The following is a 14,810-nucleotide window of genomic DNA, read 5'->3' as shown; positions in this document are numbered from 1 at the left end:
GAAATTGGCCACTTCGATAAATGCCTTTTACAAAGTGCCCAATCGATTCTTAGGAAATCCAAAGGTTCGAACGCTTCTAACCACGTTACTTTACACACTCGATTCTCTTTCCATTGTAATACGAGTTAACATCTGCTTGAAAATCTGTTTCTGTAAAAATTACGATATCTTTTTCCCCGGTGTAAGAGAAACAAATGCAACGATACTCAAGTATACCCTACGCTTTTTTTTTTTAAATAAGCTGAATAGTATGTATATATACATGTCGACAGCGTGGAGCACTTGAACAGGAACACCTAAGTATCCCCGTTGTTTATGGTCGTACGAAAGGAACTCTTCGGGGCTAAGTTACACAGTTTTAAAGGGCACGTGTAACGGTACAAAGGTAATTTTTCTCGAAGTCATTTTCTTCGTCGAGATTTCAACGTCGTCGATGTTTCTTCAAACGAAACCACATAATTTTTAATTCATTAATTGATGCAGCTTGTCATTCCCTGTAAAAAGAAACGGTACCTAGTAATGCAACGTTTACCTTCGTAAAGTTATTATTCAAATTTACGTGCTTCGCCCTGAACGCGGAGATTTTCTCGGCATCGAAATTTAGATCTCAGTAAGTTTTTCTACAAAGCATGACAAGCTGCATTGATAAATGCAATGAAAACGATGCGATTTTATGAAAAGAAACATCGACAACCTTAAAATGTTAGTGAAGAAAATGACCTTTAAAAAAAAATGTTCTACCGTTACGCGTGATCCTCGAAATAGCATAACTTTTTTCCGAGTTCTTTTCATATGATCATAAATAAGGGAGATGTTTAGGTGCTCCCATTTAAGTGCTCCACCCTGTATTATATATACATACATGTACATAGCCTTTATTAATATAAATGATGCTTACCCGGTGGAGGAAAGGAAGTATTCCTTGTTCACACAGTTTCTCAAGCAGTCAGGTATGCGACCGATGATAGCTCTTCGTATCTCACTGGCTGCCATTTCACGAAGTTCGGTGCAACTTGCATCACTGTAGAATGCTGCGTGTGGTGTACACAGCAGATTGGGTGCATCTTTCAAAGGACCTGTAGTACAGACAAATTGAGACGGTTATTTTCACATCAACATTCATGGATTCAATTCCTTCTTGTCCCGCATAGTGCATAGTAAATATAAATTCAGTCATTGTATAAACAAGCGCGGCTGTATTGCAATATTTGCATAGTAATACAAATGATCCCATGAATTCAATAATAGATTCATTAACATCAGATAACATGCTTTCTTAATAGACCATAAAAAATGTGACCATAATAACATATTCAACCATATAATCTATGATTTGATATGATAAATATTAATAGCATGTATCCGTCCTTTACACCGGCATATATCATTTCTCTAGAAACCATGCCACAGTACCTCTGATGCATGTACCTGATATATTTACCCAACAGCAAAGGACCAGGATGGAGAAGGGAAATATTAGTCAATATGAGTGGAGGTTAGGTATGGACAGATAAAACTCACACTGTGAAGACTGACCCTGAAAGACGTTGTATGGCTCATTTTCGTGTACGTCAAGTGCTGCTGCACGAATTCTGCCCTGTTTCAACGCTCCGGCTAATGCATCGTCATCTACCAGACCACCTCTTGCTGTATTGACTAAAAAGGCGCCAGGTCTCATCTGTGATAGATCATAACAGAAAGTAATATTAGAAATGTCATTTTACATAGTATTATTTAAAGAATTAATATAAAATAACAATCCAGTAATAGTAATAAAAAATAATATGAAAATATTCTTTATAATTAATTTGTAATACCTGTTTGATAGTGAATTCATTAATTAAATGATGGTTGTGTTCATTCAAGGTACAATGCAAGGACACACAGTCTGACTGAAATAGCAAATCCTGTAAACAAAATTACAATAATTTATTAGATAAGCCTTGTACACCATACATAGACGTTACTGATTCAGTAAGAATTTAATATATTTAATATCAAACCTGTAATGTGTAGACCCTGTTAAGCCCAAGAGATTTTTCAATTCCGTCTGGTAGATAAGGATCATAGAAGATGACAGTGAAGCCAAACGCTTTGGCACGCAATGCAACTGCAGAACCAATTCTACCTAACCCAACTATTCCAAGTGTGTCACCCCGTATCCTTGCACATCCTGTTGCAGCTTCCCTGACCTGAAACAAAAAGTTAATAACTAATTAAGTAAAGATAATCATACACAAGAAAGTCTAAAGCTCACAATATAGGAAAAAATTCTTACCTGTTCTGGGCCTGTGAATTTTTTTCCTTCACGTACCATATTTGCCAACCAATACGTACGTCGATATAAATTTAGAATAAGACAAAGGGTGGTGTCAGCTACTTCTTCAACGCCATAGCCAGGCACATTGCACACAGCGATGCCAAGTTCTCCTGCTGCTTTGACATCTATGTTATCTACTCCAGATCCAATTCTTACAATGATCCGTAATGTTTTGAATTTTTCAAGATCTTCTTTCGTCAAAATTATGGTGTGCCACATTAATGCTCCCACTGCTTCATTTAGTACCTATAAATAAAATAATATCTTTCTTTACCAAACATTATGAACAAACTTCATCTTTTTAAATAGGAACAGAAAGTTGAATACTACGAATTACAAGTTGTGTGATGTACCTTTTCATGGATTTCAGATGTAGACTGTGCATCACAGAAGGCCACAGTTGCAACATCTTTGAGGATAGGCATTTCAATAGAGCAGTCTCGTCCATCTAACAAAGCCACCAACGGTCTTGTCTGAATGGGTCCATTTGCAATAGGACCCCTCAGGTTCTCCATTCGAGGGCGTTTGGGCATCATCTTCCGTTTGTCCATCGGTCAAACAGCCCCCCCAATTTTTAAATTTTTCACTTGTACTCTCAATGTCACTAAAAATATTTGTTTTCTTCCAAGGAAGTCCTATTGTCCACTAGTAAGGAAGCCTCTTTGTATGTTTTGATGTACAATGTAGCACTTTTATGATTTGTCACACAAATTGCCTTTGTAACACAGACTTCTGGTCGGTTTTTGAGTAAGGACCGCCGAACCTCCAACGCATCACGACTTGTTGAACACCGTCTCCTGAAAACATTAAACAACACTATTTACTATACACATTATTCAACTATTTCTTATTTATGTAGATATAATATTAAACTAACAAAATTATTAAGAAAGTAATAAAAGAAAAAAGTAGTTTTACATACTTTATTTAAAAAAATCCTTATAAAGAACTAATCACATATTGAAATAATTAACAAAACATATTTTACAACTCATCCAAACAAACGTAACTAAAATGCATAGTATTCTCAAACGCTTAATAAGTAATGAAAGCACTGATAAAAAGAAAAAGATTAATGGAATTTTCAAAATATTTATTAAAGATTCCTACAAGACATTTACTATCGTTAAAACTTCACACACAAAGAACGTAAAATACAAAAACTACAGACTTCAGTTAATAAACATACATTTCGACGCCTTCATGAATTTCTTCATGTTAGAGAAATGTATGGGATACGACGCATTATTGTAATCATTTCACACGTGAACGCAATATCGTGTACCGGATAATTTAACGGATTCTGCAGATAAGCCGATGTTCGATTAGAATGAAAATTTTGCAACACGAAAAGCGAAACATCTAACAGCGTGTACAGAACAGAACGTTTTAGGTTACCTTGAAACGCGCCGGCTTAACCTGCGCACTGCGTTGTGTTCAGTACAGTGAAAGAAACGCACGGAAATTACAAGAAAACCAAGAAATACAATGCCTGTGTTTTCTCAAATAAAAATACGAACGAACTTCCTACACTTTGATGCTAAACAGAGGAAAAACGAATCGCACAGATCGCACCGTACATTGAGAATGGAATTACTAGCTGGGGCAAATGTTTTCGGAACTGTTAATAGAGAGCCTGGCGTTGGTTAGTGGGTCGACATTTTCAGCCCATTTTCGGCAGCAATTGTAAACCAATCATAGTACATTCGTACAACAAATATTCCGACTAACTGCTCGATAAATCCATGAATACGCGTTTCTAGAGATATTGTCTATATTCAAGTGTCTACTACACAGGGAACTATACGAAAACAGAAAAATATGCTGGATCGGAGTCGATTTAGTGCCCGGTGCTTTTATATGGCGGAACGGAAAAATGCTGAACCAGCGAAGTTCCATAAGAAAGTAGAGATACTGACACGTGGCGCCCTCGTCAGACGCCGTCACACGCAATACTTTGCCAAGATCATAAAAAATAAATCAAATTTACAAGAAAACACTTCAATGGATCGTTTCTATTGATTCAAATGTTCACAAGTAATACACTTGTTAATACGACAATACAAAACATTTATTCTTTCACAATAACTACAAAAATATTACTCCGAATCACGAAAAAATTCAATTTTCATTTTAACTAGTACTTCTAATAATTAAAACACGCCTATTAAGAAACTTGTACTCTCGAAATCCTTTCGGATAAACTGAAATTAAAAAGGAACCTCTGTATCATTCATCCGCGTACGCAGCATACATTAAAGTCTGTTTATCCAGAGTGGTCTTGGAGATTTCGTCGGGGAGCACGTCAAGCGTGGCCCACCGAAGTAGGAACATTCCATGTGATTGGGTTAACACGGGATAAATGATACACATTAAGATTCGTTTACGCACGGCCGTGACGGGAAAGACGGACCAAAGAGGAATGTTTGATCCTGCCGGTCAATACACACAAGTAATCGGAAACAGAGCCCGCGGAGAAGGCTACAAAATGAGATCGGCGCTGACCTCAGCGAAAGCGAGGATGCGATACTAACGCAGAGTGCAAACCCAAGCACTTTGACTTGGGCACATGTTGTGCCAACTCAGCGAAAATGTAAGCTCATATCATCAAAAGGAGGAGAGGCAAGGAGGCGAGATTAAGCCCTTGTTCGACAGCTGGCAGCGTATATCATACGTAATACACGGTTAGTAGCAGGGAAAGCAATGTGTCGAGGAAGTGCACTCAGAAAGAGACTCGTAACACTGTATGTATTTACCGTACAGTCGCGCATAGTTAACTACTTGCAACGGGAGTATACTTCCATACCAATTACAATTCTGACGTATAGAAATCTCAAACGTGAAAGCACAGTTTCGCGTGTGTAGTCTTCAACCTGTTCTCCGATGAATATCGCAAAATTCAAACGTGCCAGGAAGTGTACAAAACAAACAAACAAAAAAAAAGGAAACAGAATAACGAGGTTAGTCGTTGGTAACGATAGTTACGAATCGGTAAAAGTAACGGTTTATTGTTCCTTGAATCGGGGCTTTTGGGCTTCTTGAAAGTTGTCAAGACGTCCGTCGAGCCGAGTTAAAAATTCATTGAGCCTTTAAAACGAGAGGTTTCGGCTAAGCGGTCGAATTCAACCCTTCAGCTTAATCTCGGTGTGCAACAGAGTTTTTCGAGTTACAGATACAACCACGATGGTTGGCGGAAAGGAGGGGAAGGGCGACAGAGCCGAGGGTGGGGGGAACGGTGAAGCTGCCGGTGGGATGGGGAGCTATGAGGGCGAAGTTATCCAATTATTGTCTAACCTGGGAGCAACTTTACTTGGCGGAGAACCGTTGGTGGGAGGGAAGCTCGTCCTGCCGGCTCTCTCTCCCTTCCTACAATCGAGCCACGATAAAGTAAAGTTTGTTTCAAAACTTGCAGAGAGGTGACTAGGTTTTTGTTAGCGACACGTGAAATTCAAACGACTTCGTTTGCGATAATAATCGCGGCGAACCTTTCTTTCGGCTCGTCTTTTCTTTCCATTTCTTTTCTTTTCTTTTCTTTCTTTGTTGAGAGACGAAGGTGTTCGGTCTCAAAAAAGATGGCGCTGATCGAGTTAGAGGTTCGTTAACAAAACGCTTCGGAAACTTTTTCGATGCGAACAGTTCCCGGGAAAACTGTAAACGTTTTCTTGCCGCGCGATAGATTGAAGAAACGCTATTAAAAGTTCCACGCGTCGATTTGTTTGACACAACTCTCTCGGATCAAATTGTCCTGCCACGCAAGAGAAGTTTTCGACCTTCTCTTTGACCGTTCACGTGGGAAGCGTGAATCAGCCATTACAGGCAATTGTATTTCTAATGCCTAAACCAACGTAATCAAATTCTTAATGATACTGACAAAAAAACACCAACAACGTAACCTTGTGTATTACATTAAAAAATGAAACTGTAACTTTATCTTATTGTTCACGTGATATAATACATATGTACACTATCTACAAAACTTGCTTGCCCTTGCCCAAAGAATAAAAATAAAAAGCAATTCAATTAAAAAAAAAAAATATATATATATATATATAAAAGACAATAACTAACAGTATATCCCCGTGGACGCTAAACTCGTAATTGAAAGGATTCTCGAGGAACAATAATCTGTTAAAGAGCGCACTAAAACAAAACGCTGTCGCGGTAGTGGGAAGGCGAGAGTTTGCTCTAAGTTGTTTGAAAAAAGAAAGGAAGGAAAGAAACAAAAGAAGGAAAAAGAAGGAAAAAGAAAGAAAACGAATGAGGTAAGAGGAGAAGAAACTCGTCCAATTATGATGACGAGTATCGGTGTCGGCGTTCGGGCATTCTCATCCTTGGCCACGACGGAATGGTCGGAAAAGGGGTAAAGAGAGGGGCTGTTGCTCCGTACCTTCCGCCTCCGCGTTCGTCTCTCCAGCGGGCAGCGAGCAAACGGCCATGGGTGCAAGAAGGGGTAGGAGGCTGGGGGAAAGGGAGAGAGGAAAGGCGACTACTTAAAGTTGGCGGAAAGTTTGGTTCGGCAGCAAAGTTAACTCAGTTAAGTTCTCCGCTCCTAAAGCGAAACTTCGGTTCTCCAACGCCTGTGCCTGCCTGCCCTGCCTGCCTGCCTACTTGCTTGCTTGCTTGCTTGCTTGCCTGCCCTCCGTCCTCTTCCTTACCCTTCTCTTTCTCTTTCCCTCTATTCGTCCCGCGCCTTCGTACAGTCTCTGCTATCCCACCGATTTCGCTGGTGCTACAAGAATAAGTAATGTGTGCTCGGAATCAGCATTGTTCCCGATAGTTTTCACAAGGAAAATCGATCGCCATCGATCGCCCCGACGCGCATCCGAGCGAACCGGAAGCCGGTGCGTATTGGTGCAGGAGAACGGTTTGGTCGGTGGAAGCTGCGTTTCGTCGAACGCGCGCGTAGAAAAATGACCCTTCCCTAACATCCTTGTGCAGAGAGTGAAAAGAATTTTGAACGAATTTGACGTTAATTTTCGATTTTACCGGTAAACGTTCGCTGTGCGCATGAAGGTCGACGAGGTGTTTGCTCCATTGTTGTGAGCAGTTCATTTCTCAGACGACTGTACCCGCGGAACAACGAAAATTTCACGGGGTCCGAAGGTTTTCCGAACGGGACCGAGAATTACGCGTGAAACCGCAAAAAGTAAAAGTGACTCGGAAAACGGCTAGCCGAAGCCCGCGAAGTTCGACGAAACGTTCCAGGAAGAAGGATGTGTTCCTCCCACTACTGCTAACATCCCGTTGCGAACTCACTCCTTCAGCCACTTCGGCACCGATCGAAATTCCGACACAAAGTTTGCGAAATTCCGAGGAAAGCGCGTGGTCGTTTAACGTTCGGCGTCGCCCTCTCCCTTTGCACATGCACGCGTGTGGAAGGCTCGCGAGCATCGTTTTGTAACAGATACCAGTCAGCACGGTCGGGTACTGTCCCTCCTTTGATGGTACGGCCGGGCAAAAAAAGAAACCGGTCCAGTTGGTACTTACGAGGAGGTTTATCTTTCAAGATTCGCGTGTATGCGGTTCAAAAAGAAGTTACGAGCGTTCTCTCGCGGGTAAAAGAAACATCCTAGATCGCCATTCCCTGAAAGAAGACGCAGAAACAAATTGTTCTTACGACCGCGCGTTTAAAATTAATAACAAACGAGTTTCCTGTCGACAAAAATGATTAACAAAATATTGGAAACAAAAAGCATGTTACGAAATCTGTAATCGTGTTACGTCTCGATAGAACAGTTTGTGTTTCGGGAGCGTTTTTATAATGATTACATTTCGCGAAATATCATAGTTCTTGTATTTAAGGAACGAACTAATAAAGAATGAAGAACAGAGAAATGGCGGGGAAAGTAATAGGATGCCGGGCAAAGTATTTCTCGAACTCCATGAATTCAGTTGGTGCGTCGGCCTTGAGAATGCACCCGGTTCCACAAATGTCGATGCACATGCAACGCGCGCTTGCAACGTGGACTCCCGGTATCCCTTCTCTGTTACGCACTGATCGATATAGGTGTATGCATTAATACCTCGGTGCTTTTACAGGGTGACACTTGATCAATTTGGCTCGCCCAGTGACTCACCGCACTGGGTAGACCAAATATTCAACGTTCCAAGTTGATTTCGACGATAATTTCCGTAATTGTTCCGCGGAATATATTGTATACAATATGCGGTCAGAATAAAACCACCGAATTTAATGATGCTTTCGATCATATTATACAATAAAATTACCAATAGCTATAGTTATACTCCATGTAACATTTCTGTACAATATGCATACCCCGTGTAAGTTACATATGTTACTTAAAGTATACATGCTACAGAATAATTTGAAACTCGGATTATTTACAATATCATTGAAAAAACTAAAATTCGTCGAATCCTTTAATTATCTATTTGACCTTTACAATGAAAATCAACTGAATGAACCTATTAGAAACCACAACGAGGAACTGACTTTGTATAGTTCCCGGTCACACTCGAGTGTTGTGAAATTTAAAACCCTCGTTTCAGCTGTCGAAGACGGTAGTCAACGCTACTAAACACAAAGAAAGAATGAAAAAGCGTTCGTGTTTGTTTTCGAGTGTCCCTTTTCGGCGTTCTACCTGCACACGTGTCGCCCTTCTTTACGCTCCGCTTAATTTATGATTTTACAATCCGGGAAATAGAGATTGTCCGTCCGCATGACTTCATCGTTAGGTCAAGAAGGGCTCGATTGAGCACCATACAAAAAAGGAACAATATCAGTACGTTCAAGACATGTGCCAGCTCATGTCCCCTATTCATGGTAGGGAACGCGATGAATATACCCTTGTTAAGTTTCAAAGTTACATACACTCCGCCGACTTTGCCAACCCCTCCTCTTTACGGTTCCCTATATCCTCTTCCGCTCTGAATCAGAATTTTCCACATAAACCGCCGACTAACTTTTCTTATTGTTTCCGCACCCGTTCTGGACGTGCCTCGCGGAATAAATCACGCCTAACGGAACGAAGAGTGTTGCTTGTTAAACTTGCAGTGTACATCGGCGAGTCCAACAAAAATATTTTCAAGCGAGTAGGAAGGTCAGCGATCACAAAAGAAGTGAAAACTAATTTCCTAAACAAGTCGGTCGGAAAGTTTAAAATCGGGCCAGCCTAGTACTACTTGGGAAGAAACGTAACAGCCATTTATTTAGTTCCACCATGAACGCGACCAATATAATTTTCCCATGCAAGATGTATCCAAGCAAAGCGAACGACTCCCAGAGATGCGTTATACAAGGTGTTTCACGTGATTAAATTACGTGCAATACTTTAAACGCTATTAATTGCATAGAAACAGTAAATGCTAATAAAACATAACGTTCCCTTTAAGAAAAGAACGTTGTCCTTCGTTTATCATTTTCAATGGAGTAAAACTAGTATTACCATTCAGTGATTAGCATGAAACTATGCGACTTTCGTAAGCAACACTTTTATAAAATTCTAATATTAACACGTTGAATACCGTACGATTTCATAGAGCAAAATACACCAAACGGAAAGAATTTAATATTAAATCATCCGACTGAATCGCATTATCATTATTGCATATTAATCGAGCTGAATGTGACCGCATTAGCTAGCACTATTTGTAATATAGAACTGTTTCTAGATAATCATCTTTTAATTGAATGAACTATAGTAATCCGATTTTGTTCGGTGTCACCGGTGACCCCCATGACATTCAACGTGTCAACAGATATTTTGAAGAAGTTAGTGTTAGATGGAACATCTTGTATACCCAGGAAATGATGTCAAAGTTAAGTCACAGACACAGAGGCAACATGTCGATCACTGAAACATGCGACCAATAAGTCGTAAAAGTAACGTTAATCCATTAGTAACGCTTAATGAGCTATATCCCATTACCCGAGACGGTTACAACAAAAACGAGTTCGTCCACGTATTAGAGGACCAATTTATAACTTACTTCACGCCCGCTACGGTCGCGAGAACGTTCACGACGAACGACCCGAGAGTACAACGTGTGTATATGGGCGACCTCATGGGACCGCAAAGTGTATACAAACGATTTTCTCTCTCCTCCGCGCGCGCGATTCCCGAGGAAACGGCAATGAGTGAAACCCCGGTACACTTGTTTCTCTCCTCGTGCTCGTCGTACCTATACACCTACGCTGTTCGTTGCTCGCTCGCTCGCTACGTAATACACACGCGGAGGGCAAACAGATGAAAAAAAAAGAAGAAAGGAAAAAATCGCATCTTATATCTTCTCGATCTCTGCAGGCTGCGTCTCCTCTGTCCTTCCCGTTCTGGTCGTCTCCAACAGTCGCGTACAACACGCTTGGCTCGACCTATGCGCGCGCGACGCGCACACCTATACAGAGTTACAGCGGGTTAGGACAAGTGCGTAGAGAGCGGCAGAGAGTAGTTTCATGGAGTTTAGTTCCTCGTAGTGGATATGGCATCTTGACTCCTAGTAGTGGAGTGTGGCAAGCAATGGTCGGCTCGATCGATGTCTCGGCAACTTCCCACCCTCGACAGTCTGCCCCACTCTTCACGACACGTCCTCCTCCCCCCTCTTTCTCTGCCAACCCGTCCGCCACCCTACTCCGGCTCTCCTCAACCCAACCGTCAGATTCCCCGTCTCACTCAACCACCTCCCGCTGTCCTCATCCTCCGACACATCGAACTAAATCCCGGAGCTGCTTACTGCTTCCAAGTCTGTTTACAATGGCGATGCGCTACCCCCATTATACCGAGGTCGTACTTCACGTTTGGACTAAATCGCGTCGCCCGGTGCCGACGAACCTCTTCTTCCTCTTTTCCCCTTTTTCTCCGCGTCATCTCGCTCGCGCGCGCGCGCTCGCGCTGTTATCTTGTCTCTTTCTCTCTCTCTTTCATTCTACGTTTTAACTCGTTCCGTGTCCAGCGATCGCGGCAACGTATGAACTATTTCGTAGGTTTCGGAACGCATGCGAAACGGAGGGAGAATGCGGACATCTATATAGACTGCGCTATCCGTGGAGTAAAACGCGCGCAACACACTGCGGCCCTTCTTTGACCTGGCAGTAAACATGGGGATTCATGACATCCGTGGGTCTCTCTTACCCAGCTATGCTTCAAGATTACTTTCTCTGTTCGATATTTGACTAACGTAAATTTCTGAACTTTAAATGATTTTCAATTGTACAGGTCTTAAGGTGTTATTGCTAGTTTTTATTTTGGACATTTATTTTCACGAATGTTTAAATAAATTTTATAAAAAATCGAAGCGTGTTTGATTCGTGGTAGCATATTGATGAAAACGGTAGCTTAACACGTTCGTTACAGCGTCACATATTTGTGACAGGCGCAGTCTTATATTTTATACAAAGCAAATGAAATTAATCTTATAAATATTGTTATTTAAAGTTATAAGCTACGACATTATATTTAGGAACTCAATAACTCGTTTCAGTTTCATTTTTCTAATATTTTCTTTAGAAGATTTATTGGATTGAAGAAAATATTATAACTGAAGAGACTGTCACCGAAATAAGCGCTGGTAGTGAACGTGTTAACACGTTGACTGCTACGAAAGACATCAGCGTTTTATGTATCACTTATCCTTTCTATAGCAAAGATAAAAAACAAGAATTATTGATTCTTTGATATAGTTATTTACGTTACGAAAAATTTGTATTCGAAATCGATTATTTTCTTGTAATCTTAAAGCTCCGGTCATCGGTGACCGCCGTAGCAGTCAAAGTATTAAAATACTTTCAGGGCGTTAGGGGTTAAGCTGAAGACATTTGAATCTGCACGAAGGAAGGGCATCCTGTCACAATCGAGGCAGCGTTATATATGCGCGTGATCATAGGTGGCCGAGTTTCTAAGTGTAGTAAACAGTGCTACTCCTTTTGCGTGCTTCAGACGCATTGTTTTCCAGTTATTTACGTAATACATGCGCATTTATCTGCTATTATAACTATCCATGTCCGTTTTCCGCAAGACTGGCAAAGACGAATAGCGATATCTGTATTTTCATTCTATTGTGTCGGGGCATCCTAGGAATCGATCAAGCTTGTAGCCTGAATAGTGCCACCGGTAATTACGCTTTTCCTTATTCCAGAAAATAAATCGGTATGCATGCGTGACAATTCGATCGTTCCGCGGACTGATTACGTAGAAATTGTCACGTATCTCTCCGCGCAAATCCGTCTGGCACACTTTCACATTTATCAGATATAAATTTTCGAACGATATTTAGGGAATTAGCATCGAGGAAGCCTGATTAAATTTAACCAAGGATTCCCCATCAATATTCAACATGTAACATTTAACACCATAAATCACCAATTTAGTCAGAATCGTATAAGTATTTTTTTTTTTACAATTTATATATTTTTTCTTTATACGGTTGTTTTAATAAAGTTTAACGACATTCGACAAAGGCTCGAAAGCTTTCTAAATCACGTTACCTGAGACATCTATGGGTCCCGCATGATTCTGACTTCAACGGAAACGTCGTTTACGTTTATAACGAAATCGAAAAGAGAAAAGGAAGCTTTCTTCGGGCTCTCTCCCCCGAAGATAGACGTGCCGGTGGATTGTAGCATACCTGATAGTTGAGTCAGGTCAGTTTGCTAGCCTTACACAAAAGCGGCTAAGTAGCGACGAAGTGAAAGAGGATAGGAAACGCTACAAGATATACACACAGGACGAACGAAACGAATCTGAAGAGAACAGTAAAGGAAGAGAAGCATCGAAGCGAAGAGGGGGGAGAACGAGAGACCAAGTGGGGGCACCTGTTACAACGTCCACACCGTTCTTTCGCTCTCTCTTTCCCTCTTTGTGGAGCACCCATCCACAATCAGATTTAATGTATACCATGACTCTATATAATAGCTGATAAAAATATCTGCAGCTGTGCGAAATTTGGGAACAAAATGTCAAATATATAACAACAATATTTTTACTTATATTCAAAAGAATATTTTACTTGTCACTGAGACCGTATAATTTACTTATTGTGATAAAACCAGAAAATGTAATGTTACCCAAAGACACTAAGATATGGATGACGATACGAATATAATGTGACTCTTTGTTTTCCCATGTTTAGGAGATAGCTGGAGTTCCAGTAACAATAAGCAAGCAACTGTTTCTTCTTTGGCACAACCCTTCTGTCCCTAACAATCTTCACCTTAGGTATGAAGAAGATTTCATGGGGAGAGACGTATGGGAAACGCGTGTCTCCAAGTTATAGCCGCCTTTTGTTTGCGACAGAGGTTTACAGACCTGGGCAAGTTTGCGAGAGCTTAATACTCGAACGGGCATTCCTCATAAACTGCCAGGAATGACTTTCTTCTCGAACAGGACACGCCTTGTGCAACCCTGCAGGGCATTTTCCGTTTCGTTACGGAAAATCAAGTATAGAATCTCAGGTAATTTGAACGCAGGCGGCGGCAGCAACGGCAACGACGGAAAGTATCTGTTCCCGGAAACTATGGCACAAAGAATCATAGAATGGGGAGGATGCGCGGCTTGTGTAATTGACCTTCCCTATAAAACTCTAATAGCAGGGTCAAATCGACACGCCATCTTTAGTAAAGCCTCTGTTGTTGGTTTTAAAGTTTCTTCTCGTTAAAAAAGTAACAAGAAACAATGAGAATAATTTGTCTGCGAAAAGGAATTTCTAAAAAAGAAATGTTTACAGGTGAAAAGGAAGCATTTTCTCTGCTTACGAATGCGAGATAGTTCTCAATTCTTCAAGTGAATGTACAGTTTCACCGAAAAAAGGTGAAAAAGTTTGGTTACTTATTTTAGAAACAGCGTATAGAACGCCGCTTCTGTGTAGCCCGTGGACAATCGATGTAACCACTCTCTCGTGCCTTTTACCGCACTTGTACGGATCCCGGACGAAGTGTAACGATGCCGAGAGATCGATAATAACCGCCGCGGTTTGGTTCCACCCGAGCCTCGTACGAGACAGGGACACTTTTTCCCCTTTACCGCCGTTCCTCCATCTCTGTTTCTCGCTCCCAGTATCCGGCCAGCTTTCGCAGCTCCCCCTCCTCCCGCGACAATTTTTCATGGTTTAATTACGCGACGAAAATCAACAGAAGACAAGAAGCGACCACAGCTGGTAAAGTTTACGAAAACTTTACCCGCGCCTTTAATGTGCCATTGTTATTTGCGCACTTCTTTCTCCACAACACTTTTTAAAAATGATTTCAAATCAATTTTCATAAGATGAACGAGATGAATGTTGGTTGAAACGTGACAGCCGTTTAGGTAACAGAAATTTTTGTTAGTCATTAAGAAACAGATTATTTTCTGGTGAAGAACTTCCGGGTCATCGGTGACCCGGTCATCATTGTGCAAAGATGTAGTTTACTACACAATCAGATGTGGTAGAAAAATTAATTTTGCTCGTATTGAGATTCGCGATAATTAACATTAGAACTACCAGATAAGTTAGAATGACCCATTCCTGATTTCTTTTTATACAATTACTGAGGAGGTAC

General features: G+C 41.0%; 1 protein-coding gene across 11 annotated transcripts in view; it reads right to left on the bottom strand.

Annotated features, from left to right (window-relative positions):
* The window catches only part of CtBP (C-terminal binding protein), a 40,874-nt gene that overhangs the window by 20,662 nt on the left and 5,402 nt on the right, over positions 1 to 14,810 (bottom strand). For 4 of the 11 annotated variants that reach the window (XM_076366029.1, XM_076366024.1, XM_076366036.1 and 1 more), the window contains exons 2-7: positions 2,674 to 3,117; positions 2,279 to 2,566; positions 2,004 to 2,192; positions 1,818 to 1,907; positions 1,522 to 1,678; positions 899 to 1,076 (exon numbers count right to left, since the gene is read on the bottom strand). In XM_076366029.1, the coding sequence (XP_076222144.1) occupies positions 899 to 1,076; positions 1,522 to 1,678; positions 1,818 to 1,907; positions 2,004 to 2,192; positions 2,279 to 2,566; positions 2,674 to 2,871 (1,100 nt within the window). In that variant the 5' untranslated portion in view covers positions 2,872 to 3,117. Of the gene's footprint in view, positions 1 to 4; positions 151 to 204; positions 495 to 898; positions 1,077 to 1,521; positions 1,679 to 1,817; positions 1,908 to 2,003; positions 2,193 to 2,278; positions 2,567 to 2,673; positions 3,118 to 3,509; positions 3,624 to 3,718; positions 4,216 to 4,711; positions 4,936 to 10,270; positions 10,859 to 14,810 lie in introns of those variants that run through there. The other 7 variants (XM_076366028.1, XM_076366031.1, XM_076366035.1 and 4 more) reach the window with 7 other exon arrangements.

The sequence above is a fragment of the Nomia melanderi genome, chromosome 1 (genome assembly GCF_051020985.1).
Source record: "Nomia melanderi isolate GNS246 chromosome 1, iyNomMela1, whole genome shotgun sequence".
Classification (NCBI taxonomy): domain Eukaryota; kingdom Metazoa; phylum Arthropoda; class Insecta; order Hymenoptera; family Halictidae; genus Nomia; species Nomia melanderi.
The sequence above is the reverse complement of the archived record's forward strand: the minus strand, read 5'-3'. Positions and strand labels throughout refer to the sequence as shown.